Source organism: Hipposideros armiger, unplaced genomic scaffold (genome assembly GCF_001890085.2).
Source record: "Hipposideros armiger isolate ML-2016 unplaced genomic scaffold, ASM189008v1 scaffold_203, whole genome shotgun sequence".
Lineage (NCBI taxonomy): Eukaryota > Metazoa > Chordata > Mammalia > Chiroptera > Hipposideridae > Hipposideros > Hipposideros armiger.
This window is the reverse complement of record NW_017731553.1, coordinates 1,370,995-1,396,639: the sequence shown is the minus strand read 5'-3', so window position 1 is coordinate 1,396,639 and position 25,645 is coordinate 1,370,995. Positions and strand designations below refer to the sequence as shown.

The 25,645-nt window shown below is 40.8% G+C and overlaps 1 protein-coding gene across 6 annotated transcripts in view; it reads left to right on the top strand.

The window, feature by feature from the left end:
• FGF13 (fibroblast growth factor 13) overlaps positions 1-25,645 on the top strand; it is a 530,394-nt gene that overhangs the window by 451,228 nt on the left and 53,521 nt on the right. For 4 of the 6 annotated variants that reach the window (XM_019653607.1, XM_019653606.1, XM_019653609.1 and 1 more), the window contains 2 exons: positions 8,731-8,841; positions 14,218-14,321. In XM_019653607.1, the coding sequence (XP_019509152.1) occupies positions 8,731-8,841; positions 14,218-14,321 (215 nt within the window). Of the gene's footprint in view, positions 1-5,857; positions 6,807-8,506; positions 8,532-8,730; positions 8,842-14,217; positions 14,322-25,645 lie in introns of those variants that run through there. The other 2 variants (XM_019653608.1, XM_019653610.1) reach the window with 2 other exon arrangements.

Genomic DNA, 25,645 nt, shown 5'->3' with positions numbered 1-25,645 from the left:
CCAGAGGTGGCTATAGTAAATTCCATAGCTTAAGTTTTCTGAGAATTATCTCAGAGAGGGAACATAGTGAAAATCAAGCCACCAGCCTAGTATTCTTTGGCTTCTCATCCTGAATGCAAATCAAGAGAGCTAATCAAAATTTTTTAATGGTTCTGGAGACCTTTGTTTCTGAAGCATAATCCCCCCAAATGTTCGACTAGGAGACACTCATTGCCAACTAATAAACGTGTCAGGTTCTGTTACAGACTACAGTAGTCACTCTTTCTGTCCCTGGAATTTAAGTGTGACATTGACAAGATTCCCTTCAATTGCATTTTTCTTTCTGCTTGAAGTTAAGTGGCAAAAAGCCTTTGCTAATGGTTTTCCTCTAATCTCCTCATTTGTATTTCTATCCAGTCATTTCTCTGGGCTTTGGACATAATTAGATAGGCCACAAAAGGTGGTACTTGCTGCCCAGTCTCTTCAATATCTATCCCCTCTGCTGCCCTACCCAGTTAATGGCGAGATCACCCAGTGTTGCTTGACTTTGCACTTGAACCTGCCCTCCTTCCTCCCTTTGAGCTCATCCTTGACCTGCTAACTGGTCATTCAGATGTTTTGATGGACAGTCAGTGAAGCTGGAGAGCAATCTGGCAAGTGGCTCCATTTATGTTTATCTTCACGAAGGAAGGGTGTTTGAAATCCCTTATTTTCAGACTTTCAAAAAGGCAGCCAATTCCTTCCTGCTCAAAAAATATGGAGGCTGCTCCTGATTAGGCTGTCTGAATTCTTTCATTTTTACTCATCACCGTCACATCTGTTTGGTTTTCTGTCTCTCCTGGAGATGCCTCTTGAGAGCAGGTCCCCTCAGCTTCTTTATAGCTCATCTGAGGCCTGCGAAAAGAGATTGGCAGAGAACGATCAGCATTCTATGCTCTGATAACTCACATAACTCTCTCTGCAAAGAATGCTAAAACCTGGTTCTCGAGCGAACCCACGAGGAATGGAGCCAAAGAGACTTCTTTGTTTTTCCTTGGAATTCAACTTAGAGTTTAGATTCCGGTGAGGTGGGAGGAGAAATGGGAGAGCAGAAGTATGGGGGGGGGGATAAAGAGGTCGGATGAACAAGGGCATATACAAAAAATCTTAGCCCCCCCAGAGCCAAAAAGACTTTAAGGAACATTTCATCCAGAGCTTTTCCAACATTTTGTTTTTAATAGTGGAATCTTTTATTTTTATTTTATTTTTCATAAGAAATCATACAACGAGCCCCAGGATGTAAAATAGATGAAAGCAGGGGTGCTACAGTTGACCCATGCGTGAGTGAACTTACACCCCATCCATGTATCTTGGTGCTCTGTAGAATACAATTTGAAAGCCATTAATCACGTCTACAAGATTGCTTTGAAGATGGGAAAACAAGCTCCAACAGGAGAAATGACATGCCCAAGGTCACACAACCAGTAGTGACAGAGACAGGATTAAAATGTATCCTGCCACCAGGCTGAAACTCTTTGTGAACTGATTTGGAGAAAGCTACGGATGCTTCCTTCTTGAACATGATCAAGGAGAGCTTGGTGGACAGTGCAGGGCGGGCAGGAGGTCTAAGAGAAGCAAAGGAGAGTGGTCCCATCCAGCATAGAGAATTTAGGAGCCCTGGGGTTAAGCAGAGGGAGTTGAAATGCCGGAGGAGACCCAGGAAGTTCTGTAGCAAGGGTATAGTATCCACTGGGAAGCCAGAACAAGACCAAAGAAAAGACACTTTGGAAATAAGTATCAACGGAAAGTTCTTTCTTCTTCTTCCCACTAAAATGCCATGGTCCTGGTCTAGGGTGGCAGTAAGACACAAAGGAAAGGCAAAATATGCTTCTCTAGAGTGGGAGGTGGTTCCTTCTTTCATATGCCTTCTATTGGGTTGTTGGAAAAGTCATGATGCATTTTGCAACAGATGGTGCTAGTTCATTTTTGGAAGTCCTAGAGTCATTCACATCTCTGTTATTGCTATGTCATTTGACAGCTGACAGTTTTAGCTTCATTCTAAAACAAATTGAATGATTTGGTTGAGTTTTGGAGATTTTACAACAAGTTGAAGATGGAAGACCAAACTGTGCATTTTTGCCATGTTTTACTGTTTTACTTCCATAAAGGGAAGAACGCACGTCAAGCTTGTGAAAAGTTGCATAAAGTTTACGGTGACAATGCTCTACAAGAGTGTCAGTGCCAATGATGGTTCACGAAATTCCGTGCTGGTGATTTTGATCTCAATGATGCTCCTCAGTCAGGGAAGCCCACCGAGGTTGATGATGACAAAATAAAGGCATCGATCAAATCAAATCCATATTACACGACACGAGAGATTGCAGAAACATTGAAGCGTTCATCATTCAAGCGTTCACGGCCACCTGAAGAAGCTGGGATACGTAAGCAAGCTCGATATGTGGGTTCTGCATAAACTCAAAGAAGTTCATTTGACGGTGCATATAAACATCTGCAATATGCTCATTAAACATGAGGAAAACGGTCCTTTTTTGAAGCGACTGACAACTGCTAATGAGAATTGGATTGTTTACAACAATGTGGTGTGCAAATGGTCTTGGTCCCAACGCGATGATTCGCCTCAAACGACATCGAAAGCAGACATTCATCAGAGGACGGTTATGCTCTCAGTGTGGTGGGATTTTAAAGGCGTCGTGTTTTTCAAGCTCCTCCCAAGGAACAAACAATCAATTCAAATGTGTACTGTTGGGTATTGGACAGTTTGAACGAATTCATCATCCAGAAACATCCAGAGCTTGTTAATCATAAAGGAGTTGTGTTCTATGTTGACAATGCAAGACCACACACAAGTTTGATCACCCATCAAAAATTATTGGAGCTTGGATGGGATGTGTTGCCACACCCACCATACTCGCCTGACCTTGCGCCGTCAGACTTCCACTTGTCTCGCTCTCTTCAAAACTCCTTGTGTGGTATAATGTTCAATTCAGGTGAGGCTGTAAATCAGCACCTTGTTCAGTTTTTCGCAAGTAAAGACAGGTCCTTCTATGAACGAGGAATTATGAAGCTCACTGAAAGGTGGCAAAAGGTTATCGAACAAAATGGGCAATATATCACTGATTGATCTTTGTTCTTTATATAAACAGATGACCTTTGAAAAACATAGACAAAATACGTCATGACTTTTTCGACAACCCAATACAATGACCAGGGTTTTGGCAGTTCTCCTTTGAGGATTTGAAAGTTGTATTCACCCTCTGCTCTGAATTTGAAAGTCCCTAAGAAATACAAGAGTTAGGAAAGGCTCAAAATAGCTGCTTCATTAATGGCTAAGCTGATTGCACAATATGATTTGGATCCAAAGTTAAAATGGCCTCCTCCCACTTTTCCTCGAGATGACCCCCCCTCCCCTAGTCACAGGCCTCTGTGAGCTCTCTTAGTGGAGGGAGGAGCATGCTCCATGTGGTCTATAGGCAGACAGCACAGAGAGAGTTAAAGGCCCCTCTCTCCATTCTCACCAATCATGTGTCATCTCTTGTCCATGGAGACAAAATAATAAAGAGAGGGGGGAGGATATAAAGAGCAGAAGTGCATTTTATGGGCTGATGGGAACACATGGCATGGAGACATTCTGGGCCCCTTATATAACCTTATTATTCACAATTATATTGGGTTGTCAGTAAAGTCATGATGCATTTTTGCAACGAAAACCAGAAAAATACGTCGTGACTTTTCCGACAACCTAATAAAATTCAATTGTCTGAGAGAAGTTAGAGCTAGAAAGGTATCTACAAATACCCATAGAATCATCTACTTATCAGCTTTGGCCCACTAGTGCCATGAGATCATGGCATAGGGGTTAGTAACAGAGTTGACGTCTTTATATGTTTGTGTTTGTGACTTTATCATGATGTGTCATCCACCCCCCCATTATATATTCCTGAAGTCTTTTCCATGTCTGTTTACCCCCGATACCCACCTCAGAGGGGCCACACCAGTAATTCTCCAGGCATCCTGAAAGTACCTTATGAATGGTGTTTGCACAAGCCAACAGTGAGTGTTCTCCTGGTGGAGAATGGCGGTAAAAGAGTGGGGGAAAACCCTCATTTTCTCAGTTCCGTTTCCTCATCCTCACTCTTCCCAAGTTCTAGCCCTTGTCTGAATCAGAACTTCGTCCTGCTTTAGCTTTTTCATGCCTGCTTTGGTTCAGGGTCCCAAGAGAGAAACAAGAGGAAAGAAAAGAAAGGCCCTTGGGGTTGGTGCTCCTCAGAAGGTAGAAAGATGCAGAGTGAACAGGAGCATCTTAACTGCCTATCCCACATCCCAAGTATTTGGCCCTGCTCAGCACTTCTGACCCCTTTTGGTGAGATCATTTCCCTTCATGGTACTTGGAATTTGAATCACATACTTTCTGAGCCAGGAAACATTCTACATTCTACAACCCTTCAGAATCAATATAAACCAGTCATTCATCAATTATTTTCAATAAACTTGCATTGAGCATCAACTCTGGGACCGGAACTATGCCAGGAGATGGAAAATCTGGTGGTGACTGAGACCTAGTCCTGAGTTTCAAGGTGCTTGAAGTCCAGTAGGAGCAGACTAGGACATTTCCCCCACGAATTGAAGTCTGAAGAAGTGGATACTTGAATTGATTTGTCCTTCTGCCTTCTTCTCCCTTTGCTTTTGGGAAAGCCCAAAGCACGAAGATGTGGAGTAACCTGCAGGGAACCTCAGACCATTTGGCATCTCTCTCCTGTAACTGTCCACCTGGCCTCTGCAGCCTTCACCCCAGCCTGCCTTTGCAGACACAAAATAGTGCTTCTGATGGGGCAAGAGACATTCGAGACTGGGGAGAGGTGGAAGGGGGGGCGGCAGCAGTGCCCCGGGGAAGCCCTGGAAATCTCCAGAAGCGTCAGGTGATTCAGCTCTGATGGCCTAAGAAGCCCGAGTTTCCTAGTTGGGAGCTCAGGCGAGAAAAGAAGGGCTGGAGTCTGGGCATTTGCTTTTGCATCTACATCTATTCTGAAAAGATTTGGAAGAGGCGGGAGTCCAGTAAAGAGAATGTAGTGGCAGTTCCAAGATAGAACAACCCTACCCCCAATAGGGGGCATCCTTTTTGGCATCAGAAATCAAGTAAAAATGTAAAACAATCGTGTCTGTTTGAAGGTAGGGGTGTGGATGAACCATTCTCTGTTGCATTCTTGACCTCGACATTCCTTCTTTCTTCTCCTACAGATTAAAATATAGAGCAGGGAAGGAACAACTTCTGAAAGGAGGCGAGGAAAAAGCCAGACTTGATTTCTGAATTGGAGGGAGAGAGACTGCCTGAGCTTAAGGAGCAGGACAAAAAAAAAGAAAGAAGTTAGGAGACCGGAATGGGCTAGGGCTTAAATAAGGAGGTTCGGCTCTGCTTTTCCCCAATACTGCTTATGGTGCACGACTCCACCTCTCTGCTTGGATCCCAAATCCGAACGTAACGATGAGGGGGCGTCGAGGAAATAGCGTGGTACGGACCGCACAAATTGGCCCGAAATGAAAAGTCAGCAAAAACCACTGGGTGGCAGCGTGGTGTGCGGGCGCAGCTCTGCAGTGCCTGCTGCTGCGGCTGCGGCTGCTGCCGCGGGGGCTGAACCCGTCAGGGAGCCCGGGCCTCTCCGGAATGTCTACAAGTGTCGCCAGAAGGCATACCTCAGTGGGGTTTTTTGGGGGTGGGGTGTTGTGAGTCGGAACCTGGGGCAGGTAGCTGGGTAACTTCCCAGGGACCCCAGCCGGGGCCTAACCAGGCCAGCTGAGAGTCAGACACTAACGAAACTCCCCACCCCGCCATCCCCCGTCTCCAAGCACCACCCATGGGCTGGGCTCTGGGAGGGAGGGGCCGCCGGGGGAGGGGGCCTCGGGATGACTGTCGCACTCCACCGGAGGGTGCCTGCAGCGACGGAATTCCTGTGCTGAGACTGTGCCGCGCCCAGAGCAGCAGCAGCAGCAGCAGCAACAGCAACAGCCGCCGCAAAGATGCTAGGCCATTACCTGTTTGATCCCCGTCGGAAATCGGGCACGGGCCAACTTTTCCTGATCGTCACGCCTGGAAGTTGCAAGGACTAGTCGGAGGTTCGGAGGGGCCAGGGTGAGGGCGCGCTCCCCCGCGCGCTCCCCCCTCCCCCCTCCCTCCCGCCGCCCGCGCTCCCGGCCTCTCTCCCGCCTGCGCTCTCCCTCCGCCCGCCTCCATCCTCCGGCCCCCTCCGCGAGGCTCTGGGCGGGGGGGTGCAGCCAAACTCCGACCCGAACCGCTTGGACTTGCACAGTGTCCTCGGGGCGCAGGGGCCGAGCGCACGCAGTCGCGCAGCTCTGCCTCCGCCTGCCAGTCTTGCCCGCGATCCCGGCCCGGGGCTGTGGCGTCGGCTCGGACCCAGGCAGCCCGCAGCCCGCGCGGGAGCCCGACCACCGCCGGAGGAGCTGGGACGGCATGCTGAGCCCCCTCCTCGGCTGAAGCCCGAGTGCAGAGAAGCCCCGGCGAGCGCAGGCTAAGGAGCCGAAGGCGGCGAAAGCGCGAGACAGAGCGGGCGAGCGACGGAGGAGCGGGCGGAGGAGGCGAAGCCAGAAAGGGGCTGCAAAAGAAGTGGTGGTGGTGGGCGTCGTGGCTATGGCGGCGGCTATCGCCAGCTCGCTGATCCGTCAGAAGAGACAAGCCCGCGAACGCGAGAAATCCAACGCCTGCAAGTGTGTCAGCAGCCCCAGCAAAGGCAAGACCAGCTGCGACAAAAACAAGTTAAACGTCTTTTCCCGGGTCAAACTCTTCGGCTCCAAGAAGAGGCGCAGAAGGAGACCAGGTCGGAAGGGGCTCCTGGCTGCTTTTGTTTTGTTTCTTTAATACTTTATGAGTGCGGAGGGGCTGGAGGGCATGTAGGGAAGCGCAGGTGAGTTTGTCCGCGGCCCATCATGTGCGGCTGTGGCCACCGAGCCGGTGTGCGTGCGTGGGAAGCGATTGCTTTCTCGCCTCCTTCGTAATGGTACCTGGCTTGCTGCATTGCTACTGCCGTGGGACAGGCGCAAAGCCTGGGGGCATACCCTGCCCAGGTGGCGCGCCCTCAGCTTCAGGCGTGCCACATGTGTGCGTGAACCTGGGCTCAGGCCAGGCGCGACCCAAACATGGCAATCGTGTGTGTGTGTGTGTGTGTGTGTGTGTGTGTGTGTGTGTGTTGTGGAAATCGCAGGCTTGGAACTGGACAGACACCACTGCCCCCCCAGGAGAACATGGGGAATCCTTCCCTTGTCTTTATCCCAGCAAGTCTGATCCTTCCCCTCCAGCATCCGTGAGCTTCTGCTATCTAGGCATTCTGTTTCTTTGATCACTTTTAAGCTTGATCAGGACCGACTTGACTTGTGGTGCAGCTTTAAATATTTGCTGGAGAGGGGAAAGTGGATTCCTACAACCTTGTGGCAAAGAGCTTAGTGAAGTGGTTAGAATAGTAAAACTGTGGTGACTTGCTTCTAAAATGCAGGTTTGAAGAGACAATTGAAACTCATAGCCAGAGCGTGAGTTCTTTTGAACCTCTTCATTGATCAGAGTAGCGTGATGTTCTGGTGTCGGGGGATATTCACAGAGCTCTAAGTGTCAGGTTGCGTCAAGGTAAACCTTCAGGCGAACGTGCAGCTTCTTTGGCCATTCTTGACCAAATGACTCCTTTACGCTTTTTTGTTACTTTTAACTATGTAAATACTGTGAACTTTCAGACTTATTCATCAATCTGTTTTTTTGTGTTTTTTTTTTTAATTTATGTGTTCTACACACCCTGTAATGGAAATGCAGACATACATTTTCTGTTGGCTGGAAGTTTTTTAAGGCATTGGCTGTAAATTAGGCTTTTTTTTTTAAAGGCTTAAGCAGTTGCAAAGCATGAGTATTGGCCTGAATAATCACATAAATATTATTTCAGTGAAAGTGTCTGTATAGAGTATAAGGAAATTTTGGATAACATGGCTGTTACTTTATTAGTCTATGGTGATTCAAATTTGAAAATCATTTTAATTGAGAACACATATTTTGGCTAATCATGTTTTTGATAATAAATTTGAAAATAAGTATGAATAATTTTCTTTCATTTCTACCAGCAAAAGCCCTGTTCTTTTTGCACCCATTTTCCCTAAGGATAAGAAATATGGTAGGATATGATAATGGTTTTATTATCCACCACTCCTTTTTTTGTATTACTGCTCGATTTTCTAAATATAAGTTCTTTGAAGGGGTTGCAGCGTATTTATGCATTTCAACCTTCTTAGAATGGAGGGGACTATTTTTCAAAGTGCAGTGATTCTGGGAGAAATTTTTGCTAGTGTGTTTTTGGTCCCTGTTTGGTAAACCATTCTAAATTATGTTTTCATTCCTTCTTTTCCTTCCACATGAAAAGTGGCACATTGTTAAAAGGCAGGATATGCCATTTGCCAACCCGTTCCGACTGCTCAATTAGATAGACTACCAGTCTGTAAATCAAAGGACAAGCTATCAGAAACTGTAGCTGTGCTCAGAAGCTTTAGAGCTTTACCAATGTTACGAGGTAGAAATAAAGCATTTCTTCAGTTTGGAGATTTATTTTGGAATGAAATTTGTTCCCTCTCTTTCAGAGGATTGTTTAAAAGTGTAGCTTGATCTTGTCCACTAAAAGTTGTAAATGGAATTACAGTTCTGAATTCGGAGTTTTTTCAACTGCCTGTGCACAACTTAACAATTGATCCAAACCATCGTTCTCTTCACAGAGCCTCAACTTAAGGGTATAGTTACCAAACTGTACAGCCGACAAGGTTACCACTTGCAGCTGCAGGCAGATGGAACCATTGATGGCACAAAAGACGAAGACAGCACCTACAGTAAGTGACTGCTAAATAAATCGTGTAACTCAGCATGTTGTTGACATTGTGCTTTCTTTCTTTCCTTTTTTTTTAAAAATAAACACCCCTTGCTAAATCCTGAAGTGAATGCGAAATGTAGTCAACACTATGTAACCCTGTTTATGCAGCTCAACCTAAAGGAAATTGAACGTGAACATATCTAAAATTGTGAACTATAGCAAATAATGTTGACACCATCTGAAGAATTATCCAAATGTCATCTCCATGGTAATCTGGATAGAATTATGGCTATCCTTTGGATTTTATTACTTTTTCCCATAGAAAATTTACTTACCCACATACTGATCCTGAAATAGCACGGTATCTCTACTCATAAGAACCCGTCTTGTCCCAAGAGAAAGGGGTGTTTTCATGTCATGAGAATTCATTATTACAAGCTTTCACTTCTGTTCCCCTGTCTACACACACTGCTAACTCGGAGACTAATTGGGATTTTAACGTTGAGATACCTCCACAGGTGGGTAAAGAGATTTCTTTTAGTGCTTTATTTTTAACCATGGGTTAAGACCAAATTGGAGACCATAAACGGTGAACCTGAAAAGCAAACACATCAAAAATACAGTCAATTTTATTTCTAACTATTGAAATAAGGGATTTCCAAGATGTTACATAACCTTTTATATATGCTTTTTAAATTTGAGTAATAAAAACATAAACTCACAAATAGTGAGGCCGTCTCTTCAGTGGTAATAATTAGGGTTTTGCAATTTCCAACTTCTGGAGACCTATTAAATGTTCCATGAGGCTAAAACACCTACTTCTGATAATTCATTCTCCATGTTCCCTAATTTGTATTACATTTCCCTTAGACTTTGATAATTTCCCAGAAATATTCCCATTGTCTTCTGGCTGAGGAAAGCCAATCTACATGCTGTGGAGTCCTGTGCAGCATTTGTAGAAATGCTTGGTTTTAGACAGCAAAGCCATAGAGTAGGGTCCCAGCGTTAAGTGTTAAAGAGTTTCACACCTTTTAAGAATGCCTCCTGGGCTGATGGCCAAGCTATGACCTCAAGAGGAAGTCACCTTTAATTACCCTTGAAAGCTCTTGGTTCTAAGGATGAAAAGCATTCATACTGACTGGTTCCTCACTGTTTTTGCAAAAAGCTGTTATTGTTGTGATAGTAAAGTAACCTAGCCATTCTTTTATGCACACTCTTCTATTTGAAAAAAAATTAGTCAAGTGTAACTAGAAGGTTTTACTGTAATCATATAACAGACATTATTAGTACATGATGATCAGTAATGAAACATTTCCATAAATTGTATGTATAAATCAGTGTTTGGGGAAGGAATTAGAGGATGTATGTAAGCTGCTCTGTTTTCCAAAGTACCTCAGCAAAATGGATCCGTTGGGTGTTAATGAAAGGAAGTCCATGATTAGCTGCTAATGAGCCTCACTCACTCAACTTTTCCCCCATTTATTTTTAACATCTTCTCCAGATCAAAATCAGAGAAAAAATCATTTGGGGTCCAGTGTGCACATGCTTTTCCTGAAAAGGAAAAAAGAAATCGATTTATTTGCTGTGCCTTATAAACAGTGATAGGCCAAATGCATCAAGATTATACTGTATATAGTCATTTTAGTATACATATAGGTGTATGTATATGTGTGTATAGTCATATACATATACATATACATACACAGACACACATGCTCATATATGTACGTAAATCAAGGCTTCCTTTCTTACTATGTAGCTTTAAATCACGTACTAGGTTTTACTCTTCAATTCCTCCATATGCATAGCTTCTGCCTTTTCGTTGTTTTATACCTCTGACTGATATTCATGGCATTTCTGTGTACTCATGATATTGTAAGACCTTTCAAGAGCATGGCTTGATAACCATAATCTGTTTAGGCAGAATGAAATAATGAAAGGTAAGTCAGTTGATGGTAAGTATTAACCATGGCATTCAGCATACAAATGAGAAGTATCTCAAAAGAAAGAAATAGCAAGTCCGTGGAGCTTGAGTTTACCCCGATGCTAAGCGTGACTAGAGGCCAGGGAACTAGGGAGCTAGCTTATCTTCCCAATTGAGGATATTATAGAGCATAAATCATAAAGAAATAAGAATGTTTAATGTGTAAAATGATCATTAAAGTGCAAGTCTAGCCATGCAAAATTTTTCCCCTAAAGCCAAGCAATTTTCTTAGCATTCATTACTTAACTAATTACTTTAAATGAGTGGAACAAGAGTACAAGTTGTTTTTTTCCCAACTATTACTTTTTCATTTATATAATATTTCCTTAATATATATTCCTGGTATTGTGTTTATATTTTTCTTAATTTTTAGTATTTTTAATCATGCTTTTCTCATTTAGTTCAATTTGATTGGTTTTATATTTTAATTCTGACATGGTAAGCAAGATCATGATAAAACATCTGTTCACATTTACCCAGATACTTCTATTTCTAAAAACACATGTTTGGTACTATGCATTTAAGATGACCTCAGGTAGATTTATTACAGTGGTAAATGTCAGTCCAGTAAAATCTCGTCATGAGCAAATTAGCCATTGTAAATTATGTATTTCCCCCTGAAAAGAAAAAAGATGGTAGACATTTCACGGCAGCAGTTTGATTGTATCTGCCCCAGTGAGGGCTATTTTAAGAGAATAAGCAACGTTCCCCTCAAACCTACAGGAGTGTTTGTTACCAGTTCAACATGTCAAGTTTTTCCAATCTACATGAAGATATACTTTATTAATTACTCCCTTTGAGAAATTGACCTTAGCCAACCTAATGAAGTAAGCATGGCCTCAATGTCCTTTGCAGCAAACTCTGAGTGCCAACAATGTGCACACGTCTCTGAGAAAATGGCCCCTTCGAGGTAGAGGAGTTTGTTTTTATGTAGTCAACAGTGAACAAACAAGAAACAAAGGCCCTTGTTATGTATTAAAAGCATCTTTAAAACTTTGATGAAAAGAGATTTAAGGTATTTAATGAATGTATTTTAGATACACAAATGAAATCAATTGTTTTCTTCTCATATTTAGAATATTTTCATCCTCATCAAAAGATTGTCTGAAGTCCATGAAGAAGTATTCCACATTTAGGGAAATAAAAGGCATACAGGAAAATATTGATTCTGTCCAAGCTCACCTCTAATATAATTTCTTTGCATTTCTATCTGGAAAGACTGTCGCTTTAGACAGACTTTAAACCAACCCAGTTTATGATCTGTCTTGAATGTCTAAAGAAAAGATTGAACTAGTAGTATAAACAGCCACTCTCTGCATTGGCTGCTCTCTTCAATTTTTTTGTTTTAGAGTGGTGATTGGTTTTCAACCAGCCTTCATAGAAATTTCTGGTACATAGTGAGTAATTCATGTTCTACTCTATGGTTAATACCATTATTCAGGAATAGATAATCCCAGGTGTGGATTACTGATATTCTTTGCTTCTCTTCCTCCTACTGCTATCTGATATTTGGAATTTCAGCACTCTATTGCTCATGAAAACCCACATCAGAGAGGGGTTGAGGCATACAGTGAAATCAAATCAATCAATCTTTCTTCCCTTGTTATAAGCTACAGTAAGAAAACTAAGGAGGTTCAGAATATTGCGAAAAATCAAATTCTACAAACAATTCTGAATTTCATTTATCATTCTCTGTCATCTATTAGTATGCCTCAACTAGGATTCAGACATATGCTGGTCGTCTGTTTGTCTAGTGGTGTACAGTGGTATGGCTTTTAAACCAAACCCATATGGAGGTTTAAGTTTGGTTTTGTTTGGTTGACATCTCAGAATTCTTACACTATGAGCTCTTATATATCGAGATTGGGGTGTATTACTTTCCAAAAATATAATATTATCATGTTTTCACCATACAGATTGCTATCAATCCACAAATGCATGATGAGCACCTGCTGTGATGCGAGCAAGGCATTGTCGCATCACAGCGATATATACATGACATGCTCAGATCTCAGGCTTCTTTCCTGTGCATTGCATTGTCAAATATAGCATGAGATCCTGGCTTGCAATCTGTGCAATTACTTTCCTTTACTTCACATAACAGAAGGGCACAGCTTCTAATACGAGTATTAAATGAAATGCCATCAGTAGCATGTGGTAGGAACACTTGTATTTTGAACTGTACAGTATGTTCTAGCTTCTCTTTGGTAACACCCTGATTTTAAGAGAAAGATACGTTGTAGGCTCACCAAGGAATGTTTCGTGATTCCTTAATATTTTTCATCCATGTGACCCCACCTACTACAGCAGAATCTATAGGCAGCAAGATAAGAGAGCTCAGAAAAACTCTTCTTACCCACGGGCTGACTCTTTTCCATTCTTGTACACGGAAATGATAGCAGACCAATTTATCCTCCTCAATAAACTTACACACCAAGGCAGAAATCAACATTGGTCTAGGACTCTTGAGAGAAAGGTGCACATACTATTTTTCAAAAGATGTGTGTGGCAAGCACTACGTTTTAAAAATGTACTGTTTTATTTTTATTCATGGTGTAGGAGGGAGGAGACAGCTGGTAGGGGGAGGACGCCCACTGGTTTTCTCCAGTGAGTGGTGTGCGATTGTGAGGAGAGCCTGGGTGTAAGTAAGCTTCACGCAGTCAAACCTTCAAATGGAGAGCCGAAGGCCTCTTGGGCACCAGCTGGCTGCCCACTTACAACTATTTTGCAAAAATAATAATAATAATTAAACACAGAAATAAACCTATCAAGTTCATTATTTTTATTCCTATAAGCGCTGCTCCTGGAGACTAAAAGCTAGGACCCCTCTCAACCCTATCTTGGAAAGTGTTGGTTCTTTAAGAAATACTTGAGGAACATAAGAGCACAATATGCCTTTTTCTTTCAAGGCCTGGGTTTATTTTTGGGTTGTTGCATTGGAAATAATACAGATAATTTAGATGAGGGAATTGGCCTAGTGTCTTCTAAGATTCTAGGAATATCCCCCCAACTGGTGGATTCTAACTGTCTCTGTGAATTTGAGCAGTTATTATCTTGGGAGAAGTTTAAAAGCCTTAGTTTGTTGAGGATGAAGCTATTTAATATATAGACCAATTCCTGGAACTGGATCTTTCTAGAAGCAAGAGTCCCTACCTCTTAACGCTATGCAAACCGTGGAATTGCCTTCCATTTTCTCCAGGGCATTTGAGAATATGCCCCAGTTATAGCCCCAGTTACGTGACTGCCACTATGAATCAGGTATCCTAAAAGGTAGAAGAGGCCCTATGTGTATGTGTGTAAATATATGCCTGTTCTCTCCAAGCACACATTACTTTAGGAGGAGCTGCTGGAAACAATAAAAGCTGTGGAATTCAGAATATAACATTGTTTTCCCATTCTTTTTTATTTCAGCTCTGTTTAACCTCATCCCTGTGGGTCTTCGAGTGGTGGCTATTCAAGGAGTTCAAACCAAGCTGTACTTGGCAATGAACAGCGAGGGATACCTGTATACCTCGGTAAGTCTTTCACTGTGTTCATGTTTTAACTGTTGTAGTTTTCATCTGATATGCATAAAATATGCTGCATATGTGTTATCAAGGCAGATTTCTGTGATGCGAGCAAGAGTGTTTTTGATGGAAATATCTCATTTGAAAGGACAAATTAACTTTCAGTGAAAATTATATCTATTACTAATTGATCACTTGAAGGTAACATTTTGGGTGTAAAATCAAAGGTCCACTAAACACTTTTGCATACAGTGGCATGTGGATTATTATTTCATGTAGCATTTAATATAATGATCAGTCTTGCTTTGCAGCTGTGGGAAAGCCGTTTCTATAATTCAGTTCAACATATATTTATCCATGTTTATTCCTAAAGATGTTAATGACACCTCTTCCTCAGATCACCTCTAGGACATAAAGAACAGTTCTAATAGTATTTCTTTTTCTTATCTTCAGTTCAGTTAAGTCAAATTTGCTGCCTCTACTTGAGATTCTGTTTTTCCATTAAGCTCTCCCTACATACAAATTCCCGCTTGCCTTTTTCTTACAAGTTCATAACGAACAGGGTAAAAAATGGAACTTTTCTCAAGAAATGTATTAACAAGGTAGATAACAGTTCAACATTGGGAACATGGGGCCAAATTAAGCTTTTTTTAACATTTAAAATGGTACAGTACCAAGGTTAGGATTTTATTCTTATCAGCAGCTCTAGTTACAGACTCCAGGAGACCACCTTAATATATGAATTTGTTTAATCTTTGTTTGGAATTTCATGTATTTTAAGGAAAGGATAGGATGTTAAAATGGAGAAAACTGCTTGTTGCACTTCCTACTAGATAGCCTTGAAGGAGGCTATTACCGCAACTGTAGAAATCTATTCCTCAAACTGCAAAAAGTGGTTACTTTTAACCACTCTTGCTCTCTCCTCTTCCTGGAATTCATTTCAAAGCCAGGTGTGTAGAAAGACTCTTGGTGGACATGGGAGAAAGCATGTCATAACCATGTTTTTCAGAGACAAAGATGGGAAAGAGTTAGGAAAAGAGGAAGACCACAAAGGGCCTGTTCCTTCGGTAAACCAAGTAGTCCATTTCATATTACGATAAAACATTAGTTATCAGCATAATCCTCAAACCCTGGTCACCATCAGCATTCCTCTCAAGCCATTTCAACTGTCTTGCTGTTTCATAAATGTAGGGGTTTTCTTCTTTTTGCAAATGGAAGATTTGGGTTTTTTGCAAACTTCATGAAATCTGTCACTTTATTAATACATTGCTATTATTATGAACGATAGAAAAGGGGATTTGCTTTTCAGATTTGTGCATACAGGTAAGATCATTTAATAATGAAGGATTTTAATAAACCTCATTCAGATCAATAGACTACTTCAACAGGACCAGATACAAAGGTAGGTTTTTAATTTTAAAAAAAATGACTGCTTTCTGAAACTACTGTGCAGGCATGGGAAGGAAATTGAATATACTGGGCATACTTTTGAGAAGGTACATACCGGGTGGCATAAGAAATAATTTCACTGAGTTGTCACCATTGTGGTGCCATGATGAAACTGGTTGATATTTTTTTTAAATCTTGCTATAATACAATTTGAGAAAATGGAAATAATATTTAAGTTAGTATGAGAAAAAAGTCATTTAAGTTAGGTAATATGTCAGGTTTCCCTAGTCAAGAAAATTAGGGCATTCCGTGTTACCTTTAGGGAACTGATATTGAAAATTCATAGCCTACCATTCAAATTCACCATTATTCCACCAAACTGATCAGTGTCCATGTGAGCTCACTTCTAAAGAGTGCCTCCCAGGGGGATCAACACTGTAGATTGATGGACTTCCTTTCCATATTGGGCAGGCCCATAGTCAGCAAATGCAGGACATGCTGCGTGCATTTTCTATTAAGGAAAAGGCACGTTAAGTAAGCCCTTCCTATTAAGGAAAAGAAACTGTTTTTGTCAAGGAGGAAAGATGTCTGATTGATAACAGGGTTCCTGTAGAGAAAAAGTATCCAAATTAGTCTGCCCCAGAAAAGAATCAATCTTCTTCAGGATACATTTTTCAGTTCTTCCCGTTCCTCCTATTAATCACGGTTTGGAGTCCCTTCAGCCATGTTGATCACCATCCTCCTCTGTCGGCGCTCCATTTTGTTATCTTATTTAAAGTGTGGTGCCCAGACTCTCTTATGATATTGTCTGTCTTAATGACTTCAGCAACTTGTGTTGCTGTGACCAAAAAGCTAAATGAATGTCATGCTTCGTTTTGGAAGAGAAAGGATCACTCTTCCATTACATATAAAACCATGGTGCTTCTGCTACTGAAATACTGTCTGCAGTTTTGTTAGCTGCCATTTAGCAAAGAGAAAAACAGGGTTGGACCATGGCCTGAGGAGGAAGCAGAATAACAAAAGGAAGTAGGGGGCTCAATGTGGGCAACTAAACAATTGTCAGAAAGTGATTGAAAATAATCTTGGTGAGAGATGACGAAGGTCTGCCTTAAAGCATTTGGCAAAGGCTAAACAGAGATGTATTCACGAGATATTTTAGAGGTAAATTTGGTGGCTGATTGGATTTGGAGGGAAAGCAAGACCACCATGGATGGTTGAATATGTACGGTTGCCACTCACTGCAACCGTACATGTAGAAATTCTTTTTTTTTTTTAATTTACAGAATAGTAGGTTATTAGGGACCCTGAGAGAGAGGGAGATTTCCACCTTTGGCAATTGGGTTGATGGTGAAGCTGTTAACTGAGATGAAGAATAAAGGAAAAGGGGAAGAACTGAGGAAAGAAGATACCTGAGTACAGCTTGCAATATATATTTGAAAGGACAAACCTATAGATTCAGAAAGAGACGTGAGCTAGAGATAAAAGGTGGGAGGTATCCCATGTAGGTGGTGGTTGATGCCACGACAATAGTTGAGAGAATATGTAGCATAAAAGAGAATTTGTCAAATGATATTAGGGCATACCAGCATGGAAGTGGCCAGCGGCAGCAGAGCTAATGGCGGCAGACATCATGGTATTGCAAAAGCTAAGTGGAGAGAGAATTTTCAGAAGAATCGGCAATGTCAAATGCTTCAGAGAAAACAAGTAAAACAAGAACAAAGACTATACCATATAAAGGTCTTCAGTGATTTTTTTTTAAAGATTTTATTGGGGAATCGGGGAAGGGGAACAGACAAGTTGCTCTCCTTTTGTTCTTTAGTCTAGTTGTGGAGGACGTTGCTTCACTGGCCCAAGTTGGCACCATCATTGGGCTCTTCCCGGGCGAGGCAGATCAGTCGCCGGCTTCTGGCCGGCCGCTCACTGCCCCTGCTGGCTGCTCACGGTAGCCCATGGCAACCCACTGCCACAGGGGCTGCAGCCTACGCCGTTGCGACTCACGGCAGCCCAGCTCCAGGTTGAGCTGTTGTTCAGCATCTTAGCTGTAGAGGGCGGTGTCACTGGCCCTCATATGTGGGATCCGAACCGGGGCCCTCTGGCGTCCCAAGCCAGCTCTTAACCATCGCGCCACTCGGCCGGCCCAGGTCTTCAGTGATTTTTGACAAGAGCACTCTCAGCAGAGTAGTGGAGACCGAAGCCAGACTAGTGGCTTGAGGAGTGAATGAGAAGAGAGGAAAAAGAGGCAGTCGGCGGTGGAGAATTTCGAAAGCAAGGGGAGAGAAAGAAGGGTGGAGAGGTGGGGAGGACCCAGGATGGAAGAGGGCCTTGCAGGTCTTTTGGTGAAGACACTTGAATATATTTGTTAGCTGAAGGAAAAGAGCCAGTAGGGAGGGAGGAATTAAAGACATAGGAAATAGGATCCTTTGTGGAGTTTGGGAATTGAATAAGTGAAAAGATTAGATTCACTTTGAAAAGAAGTGTCACTGCTACAAAAGGAGGCAAAGAAATGAGGACAATGCAGACGAGGTGTAGTAAGTCCGCAGGTGATGGATGAGGAAGTTGAAGGGTTTCCAGCGGGATGACCTGTATTTTCCCACTAAAGTAGAATGAGAGGCCATCTGCTGAAAATCAGAGGCACAGGGATGGCACAGGTGAAGGTTTGGAATAGTTGTTTTGGGAAAGGAGAGAGGAAACAGTCTAATGACCAGGGGTGGGTAAACTGTGGCCCATGGGCCAAATCAGGCCCACCACCTGTTTTTGTAAGTGAAGTTTTATTGGAACACAGTCACACCCATTCATTTACTTATTATCTATAGGTGCTTTTGTGCTGTAACAGCAGAATTGAATACTTCTCACAGAGCCCTTGTGGCCCACAAGCTTAGATTATTTACCATCTTGCCCTTTACCAAAAAAAAATGTTTGCTGATCCCTAGTGAGACAATTGTTCTCAGCCTTAGTTAGCTACCAATTAGGATCACCTGGGGACCTTTAAAAACATTCTCTTCTCTGTGCTACACCCAAACCAATTGTATCAATATATCTGAGGGTGGGATCTATGCATGAATATTTCCTGAAGCTACCCAGCTGATGCTAATGTGTAGCCTGGGTTGAAACCCCAGTGGTCTAGGACTAAGAAAAATGATTGCCAAATAGCACTGAGAACCCTGCAGTGAAGTCGGAAACAATGCTGATCTTATTTTTCTGCCTTTGCAAACAAATTGCCTTTATATTTCTGAAGGACTATTTCTTGAAATGAAGGAAAGTGCTGATGCTTGGAAGAGCTTTCTTATTTTATTTCCTTTTCTTGTTTGCTATCTTCTTTTGCATTTTTGCTTCTACGTCCCTTAATTTCTCTTAAATTCAATTTTACATTTTTACCATATCTTCCCCCCCACCCCCACCCCCCGCTTTTGTCCATTAAATCAAGAAGCAATACCTCCATGTTGTTATCACTGCAGAGATAGCAATTTACTCTCCGTGATTAATCTCAGGATTCTTGTACCACACCCTCCCCCCTCCTTTTTTTCTTGTTGCCATGGGGGACAGACTTGATGTAGGCTCAAGTGGCAGTGAGAAACCATCTGTGACACAGAGAATCATAATTAGCCATTATTTCATAACTCATTTACTTTGGTCCATGATATAACTAAGTCTTTCTGGAACTGTAAGGAAATTATTATTCACTGTGCTCTGAGAACTTTGTTTATACCTTTGGGTTTTCTTTACCAACAATAATGAGTTGTACACATGCTTTTCAGAGTTTCTCAAAACTTAATAGTATAAATATTTAATAGTGTAAAGCTATTTTGTAATATATATTTCAACTGTTTGAAAGAAATGAACATTATAGAAAATCAAGAGTCTTAAATGTGAAGATATTATTAATGTCCTAGTATCTATTTTAATAGAGGAGTAATAACAGATATTAGAAACGAGATAATAAAAACTCAAAGGTAAACCAAAGGCACTTTCTTTTGATTTTGGAATGTTCCAGAACTCAGAAGCAGCATTTTTACCTGCCTGATTACTTACCTTTCATCAACACTAGTTTTCAATTTCCAGAGTACACAGCGTTACTTGGGTTGGTGTTGGAGTTCGGGGAGCTGAAATGTGTGGACAAGTAGAAATCCTTGGTCAAGTAAACCTTTTCCATTCATGTAGAGGACTTACAGGAGTGACTGTACTGCCATGTTTTATGGCCCTGGAACTACCACTGTAAACTAGATGCAAGACCAGAAAGCAGGCCTCTCTGATTGTCAGCTCGATGCCATGGGAATAAGACAGCGTGTGTTACTGATCCCAGGGGCCCAGTCAGACTTGGGGACAGATTTTCCTTCTTCACGGGATTATTTCCACATACCTTAACTTACCAGGCTTCTTTTCCCATCACAGTTGCTCATTTTGATGATCCAATCAAGATATTGTCTGATTTTCCACTATATAGTTCTTGTTTTTCTTTTGCAACTAGTAAATAATCCACTGGGAGACACTTTGAATAAATATCCTGCTCCTAAGAGCCCACTTTTTAACATGAGATTTCCAGGAATCCCAAACCTATTTAGAAAAATAAGATAATTAGTCAATAAATTGAGAAATGACTACTGATTCTTAGATATGCCATGTGAGTTTACCGATAGATAAATTCAGGTGGAGAAAAAAATAGCATGTTTTTCCCAAAGTGAACAAAGATCATAAAAAACAGGCTCCAGCAGCAAAGGCTTTTCTGGGTTCAGCATTCTCATCATTGTGCTTAAATACCATTATTTAATAGAAGGTTAGTTTATATTGTCCAGGTGAATTAAAATTGCTCCTGATGTATGTTTTAATTTTGTACTAAGGGTGGAGTGTTCGTTTGTGTTAAGATGCTGCAGATGTTCAGTACATTTAGCTATCAACTGCAAGCTTACTCTTTTGCAGATTTGTTTGGTTCCTCTGATTTCAGTGTGTGGCAATTTCAGAGCTAATTTTCAGTGCGACGACTTCACAGCTGTAACCCATATTCTAATATAGAAAGGATGTTAAAGTTTAGAGGAACTCATCGATCAATTCAGAGTGATGAATGTATTGATACTTCTAGCAAACGTTTGTAGCATGTAAAATGTTATGTCAAATCTGTATATCAGCAAGTTTGTATAATTTAACTTTTAGGGTCTTTATCATAGATGCTTATACATATAATAGAATTAAATGGAGTGTGCTGGTTTAAATATTACAGCTCTTTAGGGAAGTGGCATTGACTCAATTATAAAAGCAAATAGTTTTAAAATGAACACGAGCACTATCATATCCAATATAGAAGTAAAAGATCATTATCACATCAAAATTGATTTCATGGATGGACTTTGCATATAGCCAGTAGCCATCATGTTTAATACCCCTTACCAAACAAATAGAAATTTGAAACTTTGATTACAATTTTAGCATATTTGTATACTTCAGTTAATTCAAAAATTGCTGGATTTCATTTATTTAATATAAAAATAGAAAAGCATTGACTATGAAAACTTAGGTTCCCGATTTTTGGTGCCTACATCTAACAAACTTTTTTGTTTTCAGTGGCTATAGGGTAAACATTTTTGGTGGGCATTATCAGTTTAGACGAATGGGTTGTAAGGATGGTTATACACGTATATATTTCTGAGTGGTATCATTAAAAATGGAAAACGGAGAAAATGAAATTATTTCATAGAAAGAAAAGCAGTGAAAACAAGCACATTTTATTTCCTAATGTATGACTCTGCTAACTCAAGGCGCTAAATTTTATGTTTTAAAGAGGCTTACAGTTATTGCGTTGGTGCTGTTGAGTTAGAAGTCATTCAAATTATTGTACTGAAAAAATATACCAAAGTGGCTGTGTTCATCTTAGATATTCCTTCAGAATACCAGTGAATCAGCATAATTTTCAAACCCAAAATACATGTCCCAAGTCACAAATTATTTCACATATTTTCTTCTCTTTGCAGTTAATGGAAATTTCATTCAAATGTGAAATAAAGCCTAGCTTGGCATTATTTGAATATGAAATTAGATAAACCTGGTTGGTTGTACCTTCAAAGTCAAGTGCGTTCTCTTTATGGTTTCCGTAGAAAATAATAATATAATAATAATAACAACCACAACGGGCAAATTATTCAGGGTGAAGGTTTAGTTTCATGTGGGGAGGAATGACTAAGGTTGGTACTTTCTCAGAAAACAAGGAGGCAATAGCAGTTGTAGCTAAATAGCGAAAGATTGGCTCTGTATAACGTTTTTGAGGCCAAGTTGAAAAATAATCCAAATGAGAGGTCAAGGGGCACATATTTAAAAGAGTGTCTCATGGCTTTAACTCAGAAGCTAAATTCATATTTGTAGGAAAAAAGCCAGCCTCTTGGAGCTAAAGAATAAAATAATTGGCAAGAACGATGAAGAAGAAATTCAGCAAATAAAGCCAGATGTAAGGAGGTAAATGCACAAACATACGCACATACGGACACACATACCAATACACATACATGAAAGACAAATGGAAGAAACCAATCTTATATTCATTGCTCTGTTGCTATTATGGGATTAGTTATTTTGGAATTCCTAAATAATAATGTTTTAAATACATACTCTACACTAAACATGTAATGCGTTTGGAGCTTGCTCTAGCGACGTATTTGGTAATGCATAATAGCTTTATAAAACAGAGCAAACAAGACTTTTTAGCTATATTTCATGTAATTATCCAGTGAGTCTCATGTCTTGGTGCAGATACTGTGTTTATTCCCTGCCTCCTTGTTTGTATAATTTTAATCCACAGTGTAATAAAAAAAAAAACAGCCATGAAGACCTTTTTTCAATTGCCCTTCTTTCCATTAAAGTTGTGTTTTAGAATAGTTTACCTAAAAAATCCTATACTCATTAAGTAGTAACTGATTTGATTATTTTTCCACCTTTCCCCCTTAGTCATAAAGCAATACCCAGCAAAAATTACCTTTTTAATAAATATTCATTAAAATAATAAAGATGTGTATAATAAAGGCAAATGATATTATTTCTGTCAGGCCTTTTGAATATTTAAAATAAGTTAAAGAGCCTGCTTATAACCTTTCATGGATCCTCTCAAGTGTTAACATTTTAAGAATATATAGGAAAGTGAATTACTGAGACACAAGAAAAAAAATTGAAGGCAACAGCACTAGTTTCAATGGTTATGCTGCTTAAAGGGAATTGTGACTTCTGAACAAGGAAACTTGAAATGAAAGTATTTCTCTGATCTTTATAATAGCTGGAACCAAGGTTAATAACTGGCAAGCCCCTGACTAATACATTTCATATGTTTTGCCCAGGCTGAATGTGTGAATAGATAACACGTCTGTGCTAACATTCTGATTAAGTTATTCATCAGATACTCTGATGCTAACTGCTTTTGACAGTCCTGGAAGTAGAACTACTGGGAAAGCCTCAACTAATTTCTTGGGTAGGTTTTGCATATAGCCAGTAGCCATAATATATAATAACATCCCCTTCCATAAGGGCCTCAGATGTGTATAGGAATTCTGGCTCAGTATATAACAGGAGTAGCCAAAATTAGAGATGGTGTCCATTTTTACTTGAGAAAAAAAATTATTATAGAGATTTGGAAAGGTCAAATGTAAATAACCAACCCCAAGATGTAGGAACGTAGACTGCAATAATGCAGAGGATGAAAATTGCTTTCCAGAGGGAGGGGATGAATCATCTCATAATACTTTCATAATTGACAATGAGACACCAGAAGATGACAGGGATAGCTTTCCGAAATGAGATTCCAACAGGTAAAATTCCATTGTATATATCAAATAATATAACAGAAAAGCCTGTGCATAACAAATCCATCGCTATCATCTGGCCGCAAAATCATCAAAGGTACAACAATGCAAGTGTTGGGTTGTTGGTCTGATTAAAGAATTCTCACAAATACTGTATAAAGTATTCCTATGTCATAACAGTGATTCACTGTAATGCAAGTGTTAATGAAAGAGCCTGTTTGCCGGTTATTTGCACTGAAGAAGATAGAAGCGGAGCCCAGGAGAGACTTGAAGCTGAGAGCTTCTATACTGTGTCATAACCCGTAAAGGAGAGATTTCCTGAAAGCTCCCTCTATCCCTCTAGAAAGCGCCATCACACATCTAAACTCCCAGAGAAACTGAGGCACGAAAGCGTCCAGGAGCTTTGTCAACCAATCGATTACCAGATATCTGCGGAACATCCACAAGGCACTAGGCACCCCACACGGTGCTCACATTGATCTATATTGACAAAGGCTGGAGTTTACAGTATACGTCAGGAGATTTGTCCTACGTTCAGAGCTCTAATTAATAGTTGATCTACTACAGGAAGGATCGGCATAAACTGTTTCTCCCTAACTTCTGTGACCTTGCAATGCTATTTTTAGTCCAGAACTCATTGTAAGAAAATTCCACATAGGGAAACAATTTGAATGCCCTTGAGGATGGGGGTGGGGGAGGGTGCATCATTATGGAATTATACCAGTTGTATTAAATAATATACATTGGATGTTTAGCACCACTACCTTCAGCAGATCACATTAAGACCATGTTTATATATCATGGGAAGGTAAAAGGGAACACAGTGGAAAAGTGGTTTTCAATTATATCAAGAAATGATGTAAGCTGAAGGGCTTTAAAAGTCTTATAAATATATGACTCAAAAAAAAGTCTCCCACCTGTGTTATATAGGTGGATTGCAGTGGATTTTACCAACCAAAGCTTTAAGGTATATCAGAGTCTACCTCACAGGTTTAGACAGTGACTCAGGGATATGTTATCTTCTGTTTTTCTGTAATTTCATGCTACAGCAGTAGGCATAGCAAAGAGAAACAGTGCTGACCCATAGACAGAGATCCAACTTCTGGGAACTATAATATGCAAGAAATATTAACAGCTGATATTTTGAGAAATACCAAGTGCTCATTTCTCCAAAATGGAATTATCATTTTCTGCCAGTGACTTTCGTGGCTGCTGAGGAAATGGAGCAAGGTTTTGACCCTTACCGTCTCCTCTTGTTCTGCGATCCCTGTTACTCAGGTACCACTTCTCTCTGATTAGATGGGTGGTGAGATGAGTGGTTAACACAAGAGACAGTAAGTGCCTAAAAAGCATAATTAGTAAAGCTTTTTATTACATTTACATTCCTAATGTCCTTACCAGCAAGGGAAGCCACCTAGCCACTTATTGTGTTTCTTTGTACTCCTCTATTCCTAAATAGAATGATTCGCTCAGGTAAAAAAAGTTCTGCTTCCAGTAGAACTATCGATATATCAAAGCATTTGTATGTCACAAGGATATTTGAATCTACCAGTTCTTAAATTTCACATAAGTTTAACTGCTAGTTTCTTTGGTCTAGGCTTGAGACTATTTAAACCAGTAATTAACCTTGAGAATAGAGGTCAACTAACCACGATGGGTGGTGTTTTGCTCAGTGCTTTTCTTTGCTCTGGACCTTGGCCTGATTTCTGTTCACATCGAGGACCTCCAGATTTTGAGGTAGATGCTTTTCCCCCACTCCATAATTTCATCCTTTTATTCACCACCCCTCATCAACATCTGCTATCTTGAACCTCTGAAGGCTTGGTGAGACTAGTGGAGTTTCGGCATCAGGGGAGGTGTTTTGTTTTGTTTGTTTTTCGACATCTGTGACACAGTCTGGTGATGTTCATCTATTTACATGAACCACTCATGGTTCTTGCCGTTGGAGAGGGAAGGGCTCTGCCTCTTGGGGCTTGCACCTGGAGGTGGACAAAGAGTGGCAGGTGTGTTGCCACAAGCTGCCTGGATGGTAGTGCTGTTCTTGTAATTATGTACCATCAACACATTCAAAAGATGCAAGCCAACAGGTGAGGAATAATAATAGTAAAGAATTCCACATGTTTCTGAAACACTTCTGAACTAGATCTGTTTCAGACCCAGTTAGCTTTCTTT